Consider the following 11,532-nt stretch of genomic DNA (forward strand, 5'->3'; position numbering starts at 1 on the left):
AATTATATTCAAGATATAAACAAATTAAAATGTAAAACTGGGATGGCTGGTAATAATAAAACTAAAAAGAGAGTGTCAGATCACTGTTTGAATAAATTTGCTGGGACAGGGGACACAGAAAACGAAAGGGGACAGAACTGGAACTGTTCCTGGTAAACAAAAAAACTAAACAAAAAAAAGGACGCCTTGTCCCATTTCTCCTCTCCTGCTGCTCTTGTACTTTGTGTAGCAACATTCAAATTCCCTCATCGTGGGACCAATAAAAGTTCTCTTATCTTATCTTACAGCTGGACTAAACCACAAAACTCGAGCTGAGTAAGTACTAAAGCTCATTTCTATCATATAAACAGGAATAAACCACCTCAAAAATCAAGACTAAATCTAAAAACAGAACTAAACCACAACTAGCAGAAATCCTGGAACCAACCCAAGCCAAGACAGGAAATAAATAACCAAACCAGGTCTACACTCGGTCTAAGCTCAAATTTAATTCGGTCTCAATCAGAACTTAAGTCTGACTAAAGTATTTATCAGAATACATGCTGTAATATTGCATTTAACTGTATTTTAACCAGTCAGAAGTCGAAAAACAACTGATCGTGTCTTGTTAAAGCCCACTCCGCCTACATTTCCCGTCAGCCTTTTGTTTAAGGAAGCCCTGCCATCGCTCTGACCAATCACGTCTCACCGTCTCGAAAATACGCTCCGTGATTGGCTGTTTCGTGTTTGCTCTCCCGTGATGCCTTGCGTGGCGCTTCGGAATTCAAATGTAGCCGGCCAATCAGCGTGCGCGGAACCACACAGGCAGCATTTTAAACTTGTGCTGGAGACTGTTGTCAAAGGACGAGGTAACGCTGCGGGTGCACACGCCTGGAGAGGCTAGAAAATACAAGTTTTAATGTTAGCAGGAGAGTTTTAGAGTTAGATTAGTTTTTATTCGTGTTTGGATGTGATTTCATGTTTTTTAGTTGGCGTATATGAGGACTTCGGAAACGACTTTCGGCTATTACGCGTTGCTTGGTAAGGGTCTGAGTCAGGCTGAACGCGCATTCACCACGTAATCTGAGATAAGATAGGGTTTTAAAGTTTTAATTATTAGTAAAAAGGAGTAAAAAGGGTAGTTTCGAGATGAGTGCAGGCGTCGCGAAGCCCAGTTCAGCAGCCGCACATGGCGACCCTAAATCGGCTCCGCTCAAAGAGATCCCCGACATCCTGGTGGACTCCCGGACCATGCGCCGCTATTCCAGAGGCCGCTTCCTGGGCAAGGGAGGCTTCGCCAAGTGCTTCGAGATCACGGACCTGGAGAGCAAGCAGGTGTTCGCCGGCAAGATCGTGCCCAAAGCCCTGATCCTGAAGCAGCACCAGCGGGAGAAGATGAGCTCCGAGATCGCCATCCACAAAAGCCTGAGCCATCCAAACGTGGTGGGCTTCCATGGGTTCTTCGAGGATGACGACTTCGTGTTCGTGGTGCTGGAGCTGTGCAGGAGACGGGTGAGTGGCGAGGGCGCACGGCCAGGACGCACGGCCAGGGCGCACGGGCTGGGGACTTGTTTGTAAAGGGCCAACGGTTGCCATTACCAGGCCCTGCTCAGTTGTCTCCTCTTATCTTTCACATGTTTGCACTGTCTCTGCTTCAAATACCATTGTCTAATGTTCTCTTCCTATGTACAATATAGGTACGTCCATATGAATACTACAAGCATAAAGTAGAACTAGTTTTACCTCTTTTGTGTTCAGATTATTTATAGACCGTAGGGGGGCAAATGAAACAGAAAACGCTCTCCAAAGTTCCTGTGGAGGTGTAAATGCAAGGAACAGCAATTTTAAAAGTGAAAAAATGGAAAAGCTTTTTCCGTTTTTAAATTACGTTTTGAGAAAAAGCCTTCGTCAGGATAATTTGGATCTGGAAACTGTGCATCCCCAGTTATATAGTTTTAATACCAAACTGGCCAATTATTACATGACGTTTGTGAAATGGTTGACCTGAATTGGATATTTTTCCAAGGCACATAATAGTATTCCACACTGCACACGGCTTGGAATGGGGGATTCTTTATTAGAAACATTTAAAATGGCAACTCTGCTGTGAAGAGGCAATTCCAAAAACCAGCTGGGGAGGTTAGATGATAACTATTTTAAAACTGCACTATGTAACTTTCCTTGTAGAGAGTCACCTGCTTGTCTCCATGGAGAGGTTACTTCTGTGCCTTGAATGTCTCCGTGTTGCTTTTGTCCTTGTATTTATTCAGTTTATAGGTGTTTTAATTGTCACACGAAACCTTGGAAAACATGCATTCTTCCTGCAAGTGGTGTGGCCTCTCCACAGATTTGACATGTTTCATTTCATGCGTGGAACAATCCAGGTACAGCAATAAAATCTCCATGGAGACGAGCAGGTGGTGGCCCATTTACCAGAAAAGTTAGTCTAACTTTTTATAGGTTCAATATTCAGTTTCAGTTTATTATAAACACTCCCACAATTGGTAGATTCTTAATTGACAATTTGTGGGCACAATTATTTATGTTAAATTTAAATGTAAAAAATATATATTGTGGAAAATGTAAAACATATTTTGAAATGCTTTTACTAGGCACCGTCTGTTCATGTTTAATTCGGTCTCACTTGAATCCAGGGCCTGTCCCATTTGCTGAGGTGCAAGGTGTTAAAGCTCCTCTTCACACCAGTTAATTAGATGGTAGCTTACATTTTGGTTTCACCATGGAAACCACAACACCTCCATGTTTACCTTTGCACAGTGGGAGGAGACTGGATTCCCAAAAGATTCAAACAGGTCCCAGGTTCAATTCCTAAACCACATGAGGCGTTTTTTAGTAAAGAGGGAAAATAATGTTCCCTGCTCACAAAATAACACCAATATAGACATGACCAAAGAAATGTTTTATGTGTGTTTGTGTTTTTCCAATGAAAGATTGACCCCGTAGTAAATAGGCGGTTCTCTTGTGTTCTAGTCCCTGCTGGAGCTACACAAGCGCCGCAAGGCCGTGACGGAACCTGAGGCCAGATACTTCATGATGCAGCTGCTGAAGGGAGTGCCAGTACCTCCACAACAACCGCATCATCCACAGAGACCTCAAGCTCGGAAACATTTTCCTCAACGATGACATGGACCTCAAGATCGGTAACTGCCCCGTCCACACTGCACAAGCGTTATTCTTTGTCAGCAGGATGGTGGGAGGTGCTGCATGGAAGTCTAGAGATCCAGGCCAGTGGATCGAAGCTTTCACATAAAAATAGGATTTGGCATTCCCAGTACCACCAGATTTAAACATAAATCAGGACTATTCCGGGGTAATCTAGGTCTAAATCACGTCTAGAAGTGGACTACATCATTTCCACTGTAGTTCTAAACAAATTCTCCAAAAAAGAACGAAAAAAATATCTAAATTTGACACCTCCACAAACTGAAGAGCTGTCAAAGTACCATTCTTGTATCACCAGTGGTACAGATACCACAATTTGAGAAACTCTGATCTAGGCTGCAGCTGAGCTTTCTACCAGCCTCATACAAGCCACTCTTCTTGACTTTTCTCATTTCATTTTATATGCAATAAGCAGTGATACATGTAGGATTCAGCTGCGTTACATGGCCAGTTTATTTTATTTATTGAAAGGAAAAAAATCCAGAATCTGTGGACCAATAGTGCTTCTACTTAAAAAGTCCACATTTTAACATTATTCACATTTGTCATAGATTATAACTATTTGGCCAGGACAGATTTGAAACAGTTATGCTACTGTCTTTATATAAAGCAAACACAACCTGTCCATTAAATAATTTGTATTGTGAAAAAGTCATTTTGCTTTTGATACAAATGGAAATGGACTCGATATACAAGTTGGTGGTGAGGAAACAGACTTCCACATTGGACTTGTTTACAAAGAGTTGTCCAAAAGTAGAATGGTATAATGTGTACAGTGCTTTGACAGCACATATTCATAGACAGCTGGAGCATATTTTTTTCTTTAGAGTTAGACCATTTCCACAAAGCACACTTTAATTTTGATAGTATTGTGATCATGTAGTATCACTTATATCAGACAGGTCAAACTCAGGCCCGGGGACCAAATTTGGCCCAGGAGATCATATCAAATATGCATTAGAGCTGATCTGCCGGCTACAGATAGAGAGATGATTTATTTAACATGTTATTATTTTATATTCTTCTTGTTCTGGATTCAGTGTTTTAAGCAAAACTATTATTAAATAATAATTTTAATAAGAAAGGATTTAACATTACAAATCTCGAAAAGGAGAAAGCATGCAGATGTTGTTAAAAATTTTCAATAAATATTTAGTTTGGCCCACGACTTGGTCCCAGTTTTTAATTTTGGCCTCTGTGAATTTGAGTTTGACACCCCTGACTTGTATTAATGTATTGTATTAATACCATCCCATGTTCACTGTGCAGGGGACTTCGGACTGGCCACAAAGATCGAGTTTGACGGTGAGAGGAAGAAGACTCTGTGTGGAACCCCAAACTACATCGCTCCTGAAGTGCTGTGTAAGAAGGGCCACAGCTACGAGGTGGACGTGTGGTCACTAGGCTGCATACTGTGAGTGTGGGGCAGAGTGGCAGAGGGGTCCAGTGTGAGGAGAAAGGAGGGGACTGTACTAATGTCTGTGCTGGTCCCAGGTACACGCTGCTGGTGGGCAAGCCTCCATTTGAGACGTCCTGTTTGAAGGAGACCTACAACCGCATCAAGAAGAACAACTATACCATCCCCTGGGTAACTACAGCCCCACAAATTATGTACACCACTGTGATGAGCCGGTTCTTTCTAGAGCTTGTAATTGTGGTCATTAAGATGCATCTGATCCTTCAAACTTGTTAGTATTTAAGTATAACGTGACTGGTCAGTGATCAGTTTGGTAATCTGTCAGAATGCATTTTCAAAGCATAAACCATTAGTTAACAAGACTAGTAGTTACACATTTAAATATTGGAAATGTTCAAAGCATTTACAGAAGAAAATGGGCCAAGGGGGTGTTGTAGTTTTTATTTCATCACCATTTTGCTAAAAAGTTTTCATCAACAATTCTAAAAAACATAATAACCAATTAAGTGTCTCAGTTTCCCCGTTCTCACTTTACGCTGCAGTCCTTGAAGGTTTTTATGTTTTTGCCTCCAGCACATCAACCCTGCGGCCTCGTCCCTGATCAAACGCATGCTGCACGCAGACCCCTCCCAGAGGCCCACCGTCACAGAGCTGCTCACAGACGACTTCATGGTGTCCGGGTACTTGCCCATGCGCCTGCCCACCACCTGTCTCACTGTGCCCCCCCGCTTCTCCATCGCCCCCTCCACCGTGCCCGAGCTGCAGAGCCAGAGACGCCCGCTCACCGCCATCAACAACAAAGGTAAGTGTTGGAGCGCTTTTACAAGTGGTCCACAGAAGACTTCTAGACACTGTTAAGGTGTTTCTATCTTGCTTATGACCATGCATTTTGACTAAAGTCCAGTTTGACACCATAACATCAGTGATTATTCTTCTTTCATTAGTTATTCTGTTACTCTCTAATGGTAACCACAGCAGCCAGGGAGGAAGCCTGTGTAAGGGTGAGGTGTCTGATGCTTTATGTGTTTTATTTGCAGCAGGGACGGAGAAAGTGGAGGTGAAAGAGGAGCAGCCCCAAAAGTGAGTATGAACTGAACACTGAGTCTAAAAATGGTGATGTAGAATTGTAGCTAAAAGAGAAAGAAGGGAAAAATGCCATTTGGACCAAACCTCATGTCCCCTGCTAAATATTGTATTCACACCTTTATCAAATAGGGTTGGACGATATGTTGATTAAAAATGTGACCAATTTTGGTAATTTTTCCTTTTGATTCCCTCTTTCCTTCATTTAAAGCAGCTGTTTGCTGGCACACATTTCCCCACCCACTCTGTCTTATGGTCAGACTGTAAGGCTCAGAGTGACGCTGGATTTATCCACTCAGTGAAGTGTGAAGTTAAATACAAAAGAAAAATGCAGTGTGTACATAAACTGATCTAGCTCACAGAAGATTGTGATGTACATGTTTTTGCTGTATCACATACTTCTGTGGGGTAAAATCTGGTTTCTGAACTGTCTAAAGATCTACCAACATCAAACAGATCAGTATAGTTAGGATTACAGTGAATGTGATGGTGCACAGTAAAAGTACCACCTGCCCAAGGCTGTCTCATATGAATGTCCTGTGTGTCTCCACAGAGAGTCAGACCAGGACTCACACCTGAGGGACCTGCTGCAGCAGATCATCGGCCTGATGTCCACCAAGCCTTCAGACAGGGCCAACATCAAACAAGGTCTGTGCACAACCACCTCTGACCTCTGCTGCCTGGGGACCATGAAGAGAAACGGATGTATGATAATGTCCAATGTCCATGACAGTCTTGTGATCCTTTCTCTTTGACAACACTAGTGCACCGCTTTGAGACCCAAGTGATCTTATGTTTCTGTGGAGTCAACATGACAGGATAGTAGGGGTGTGCATTGCCTTGAGTCTGACCATACGACAGATATCATGATTCACAAGTCACGGTCATATATATCATATATATCCTGATACTAAAACAATGGATGATAAATTGCAATTTATCAACTATTACTTCTGATAATCCAGTCAACTACACCTTCAAGAGAACACAATGTGTGAAAAATTATATAATAATTTATACTTTTTTTTTTTCTTTTTTTTTAAATCATGAGAACAGTGATTTTTGTGGAAAGTTATTTTAAAAATTGATTCGGATCCATTTTGAATCTATTTGAGAAGTGTGCAATGAAGTATCACGATATATCACTGAATCAATTTAAATTTTTTCCTTACACCCCTACATTATAGGTTTAGTTACTCATCTAGTAATGAGAGGAATAAAGACCATAGGCCTACCATGAATATACAGTATATAATATGTTTTAAGTCATGAAGCTGCACTGTGAATTTAGTTTTTTCTTGGACAATACTGACCCACCTCAGTTTCAAAACCAATCTAACGTTTGCCTCTCGTTTCAGAGGAGGCTGAGGACCCCGCCTGCATCCCCATCTTCTGGATCAGTAAATGGGTGGACTACTCTGATAAATATGGTCTGGGTAAGGACGGCCTCCTTCACTACTGTAAATACAACTGTGACTGGAGCATTTGTGCAACTTGAGTTAGAAATTTTACCATCAAACATGATTTTTAGTGAATATATTATCTTAATCAGGTGGAGGAAGAAGTACTTTTAATTTTTTAAGTATAAGTACAGATAGAGCAGCAAAAGATTACTCAAGTAGATGGTTTCATGTCATACTTGAGTAAACATATTAAAGTACCTGTTTTAAAATGTACTTTAAGAGTAAAAAAGTATTTTGCATAGATTTATAGAACAATTAAAGTGTTAAATGTAATGATTATGAATTTTGCTGATTTTAAGTGATTCAATTGATTTCTTGATTTTGAATTGTTCTCACTGTTTTGGTTAGGATTTATTCAAATGAAATGTGCTAAAAATAAGTCTCAGTGTTTTCAGCAGGTCTCAAACCATAAAGAAATGTGCTATTTAGTCCAGATGTAAAATGTAGTGGAGTAGAAAGTACAGATACATGCTTCCAAATGTAGTAAAGTAAAAGGTATCCAGTGTAAAATGTACTTCAGTATTGTATTTTTACTTTTGTACTTCATTACCTTCTGCCTCTGTAATTGATGTCATTTGAATGAAATGAATCGACTCTAGTCTTTTGCGCTCATTTAAACAAAGCTCTTGACAAAACCCGGTTGCATTGGTCCGGTTTCAGAATATGTTGTCTGTGCTGCCCCCTCCAGGTTATCAGCTGTGTGACAACAGTGTGGGCGTGCTGTTTAATGACTACACTCGTCTGATCATGTACGCCGACGGAGACAGTCTGCAGTACATTGACAAGACCGCGGCTGAGTCCTTCCTCAGCGTGCGCTCCTACCCACAGGCTTTAAACAAAAAGGTCAGTACCCGACCCTTAGCCAGGCTGGCGCCACCTAGTGCCTCCGCTCAATTTCATTTCTCTCCAGCAACTAGGTCAGGAATCAGAATACACTAGACGGTTCGCAAAAACCCCGGAAGTGCGAGTTTGGGCACCAGCCAATCAGCAAAGAGCCATATATTCAGTGTTCTGAGATCGAGGATTTAAAGACAGAACAAAGAATGTTTGAATTTCATCAAGGGGAAAGACGTTATTGTCCTTCTTCCTCCGGGATTTGGGAAAAGCTTAATATACCAGTTAGCCCCGTTAGCGGCGCATTACATACATCACAACCAAATAACAGCGACTGGTTAAATGACAAAAAGTACCCGTCGAGCGAACGAATTCTAACACTGCGAGGTCAGACGGTTTCTACAAAGTTAAAAAAAGCGAAACCGGCCGATGAATCAGGCTTTAAACAAGGCTCCAAGCTACAAGGAACATACTGAGAAGTCTCCCAAAACAATTATTACACACAATTTTGACAATCCAGCAGAAGTGTGTGGAAAATGAAATGAATGTCCATAACTACTTAAATCGTCATCACAAACAAAAGACATGGAGTTGTGTTTTGTTTAATTCACACATGTTTAACACACAAACCCTGCACGTTTAGGCTGAGTTCACTTTGTTCCACCTTGTGATGTCATGTGGTAATACAGGAAGTGCTCCACTGTGTTTTTAAACTCTACACATTCACTAGAATCATTTAGATGATTTCAGACCTGGAATTGCCAATTTCTACTGAACTAAAGCTAAAAGGAGCTGTTCACTTAAACTTTCTCTTCATGACATCATAAGGTGCAACTGCGCATTTTCAGTTTTGAAGCTGTAGACGGACTAATAATAAAGGGTTAAACATGTGTGAATGAAACAAAACGCAGCCCTAGGTTTGTTTTTGAAGAGGCAACAACATAAGATTGCTTAAAGCTCACAAGAGACAGTTTGGTGTAAATATAGGTCCTTTTTTTTAAAAAAAAAAAAAAAGAAAAGATGCACTGAGTAACATTTCTAGTGGAGGGTCTGCCACCTGCTTGTCTCCATGGAGATGTTATTGCTCTGTCAAGAATGTTCCACTGTATAGATTAAACATATCATGAGGGAGACGAGCAGGTTACAGCACTACGTTACATTACAAGTCAGATCTGTGGAAAGTTGCTCCTGTTCATAGAAGGATGTGTTTACAGGTATTTCTATTACTCAGAAGTACAAGAATTCCATCTGGTGTTTATTCATTAATGTCATACTATGGAACATTCCAAGTAAAGCAGTAACCTCTCCATGGAGACAAACGGGTAACACACCCTCCACCAGAAAAGCTGTAGAGCCTTTAAGGTCTGAAAGACTAAGTCTGATAAGACTGTTAGTCCTTTTTAACGTGAGACATTTACACTTAAACAGTCCCGTCTTTGTGTTTTCACATTAAAGGAGAACTATAACTTTTCTCATCTCCATGGAAACAAGCGAGTGGAGTCACAGGGCCAAGTACTGATTTACAACAAATATTGATTCAATAAATGAAAGATGGATCCTTCAATGCCATACTGTAGAAAATCACATCTTGCCAGAAAAGTTACATGGTAAACCTTTTTTAATCACATTGCCTCTAGTCTCTACAGATCTAGTTTGGGAGCTCACTAAAGCTGTGTTCAGACTTGACTGTGATTGGTTGAATTTGTGGTTTGGTCCTGACTGTTCTGTGTCTGTGCTGTGCAGATTACACTGCTGAAATACTTCAGGAACTACATGAGCGAGCACCTTTTGAAGACTGGAGCCAACATGGCGCGGCGGGAAGGCGATGAGCTCGCCCGGATGCCCTACCTGTCCCTGTGGTTCAGAACGAAGAGCGCCATCGTCCTGCACCTTACCAACGGCACCGTACAGATCAACTTCTTCCAGGTCAGAACATGACTGTAGTTTCAATAAAGTAAGATTGTGCCATGCTCTATGGATGCAATGTGGGATTTAAGTCAGATGCCCTTTCGATCAGCACTTTATATACATGTAGGCCTGGTTTTTCTGGTTCAACAGTAACATTTCCAAATGTTCCACCTGGATTATCAGTGTTTAAAGGCTCGCTGATTGGCCCGTAGTGTCCTGGCCTTAATGACATATCAAGCATTTCAACTTTTACTTGAGTCTATAGGAAAGTCCCTTTTTTGAATTTAGAATGTACTTCCAGAACATGAAAAAGGGGCTAGAGATTTGCCCTTAGGTGAATGTCAAAGCAGTTTCCAATTTTCAACTGGATTTATTTTAAATCTGATTTGTTCAAAATATGAAATTGTCTAAATTATGGATTATAACTCTGGTTCTGTGCACTTTTTTAATCTACCAGAGTGTGTGTTTTTTTTTTTTTTTTTAATATATGTCTGGGATTGAGACTAAACATTTGACAAATTCTTCACAGTATACTAGTACACTACCAAAGCTGGTTGTCCATATTGCCTGAGTGTCCACACCTTCTGCTCTAGTCCTGTACTGACACCTGTTCTCTGCCCTCTCCTTTAGGACCACACCAAGATCATCCTGTGCCCGCTGATGGGCGCCGTCACGTACATCGATGAGAAGAAGGACTTCCGCACGTACAAGATGTCCCTCCTGGAGGAGTACGGCTGCTGCAAGGAGTTGGCCAGCCGCATTCGCTACGCTAAGTTAATGGTGGAGAAACTAATTGACAGCAAACCGTCGGCCGCCGCGCAGTAAACCCCGCCCCCTCAGTTTTAACGCACAGAGCTCCCACCTGTACAGTTTAGATTAGGGACGCTCTGCTTTTATATTGTTGAAGTGAATTTCTATATTTAATTTGTACTGGCGCCCTCTTGTGTTCATGTGTGTTGTCGCCACGGTGTTCACAGGGAGTTTCACCCACTGATTTTTATGCCAAATGTTTGATGAAACACTTCTCCCGTTTTTGTGTCCGTCTGTAGACCTTTTCTGTCTTATGTCCATTCTCTGTGATAGTTTTCCATGTCTTCTCAGCACTGTACAGCTCTGTACATACTTCTGGATCCACACCCACATGTAAAGATGTCCGTCAAGTTTAAATAAAGTTTCTACCAGACATCACTGCTGTCCGTGTGGAGTTTCATTGCATTCTAGGGTGGGTTAAATGCATATGATAAGTTTTTTTTTTCTAATTCTGGCTTGGTTTGGTGGGATAGTACCTGTGGTCAATATTTATCAGTTTTACATCAGTTCAGTGGTAGTTTGTACAAAAAAAAAAAAAACAGGAAGTGGCGTTGAGTTCTAAAACTCTTCTGCTTATGTCAACGGAGAATTTATGCACTTTTAAACCTCCATTTAACAAAATAAAGGTAATTAATTTGTCAAGTAATTATTGGGGAGAAGTTTTTACCTTTAAGACTACGGTTGCTAGGTAACAAGGAATATAATGTTTGCTATTTTATAAGGAAATTAAAAGCAAGAAAATATTGACTACTTTTGAGGTTCCCAAACTTTTCAAGCAAAACCCCACAAAAAAGGCTTGCAAATGACTCAGTGAAACAATGAAATACAGTTGTCTCTGGTGTTCATTTAATTATT

The 11,532-nt window shown here is 40.9% G+C and overlaps 1 protein-coding gene across 1 annotated transcript; it reads left to right on the plus strand.

The window, feature by feature from the left end:
• The first annotated feature begins 783 nt into the window (after positions 1–783).
• On the plus strand, positions 784–11,055 carry plk1 (polo-like kinase 1 (Drosophila)). The gene is given in 12 exon segments (XM_020917418.2): positions 784–1,491; positions 2,971–3,051; positions 3,053–3,140; positions 4,432–4,576; positions 4,657–4,750; positions 5,153–5,381; positions 5,617–5,659; positions 6,216–6,310; positions 7,021–7,098; positions 7,814–7,968; positions 9,703–9,885; positions 10,498–11,055. Coding segments are annotated over 12 exon segments (1,749 nt in total). The 5' UTR covers positions 784–1,128; the 3' UTR covers positions 10,693–11,055.
• Positions 11,056–11,532: the final 477 nt, after the last annotated feature.

Source organism: Boleophthalmus pectinirostris, unplaced genomic scaffold (assembly GCF_026225935.1).
Source record: "Boleophthalmus pectinirostris isolate CB_2022bp ecotype Guang Dong unplaced genomic scaffold, ASM2622593v1 HiC_scaffold_22, whole genome shotgun sequence".
NCBI lineage: Eukaryota > Metazoa > Chordata > Actinopteri > Gobiiformes > Gobiidae > Boleophthalmus > Boleophthalmus pectinirostris.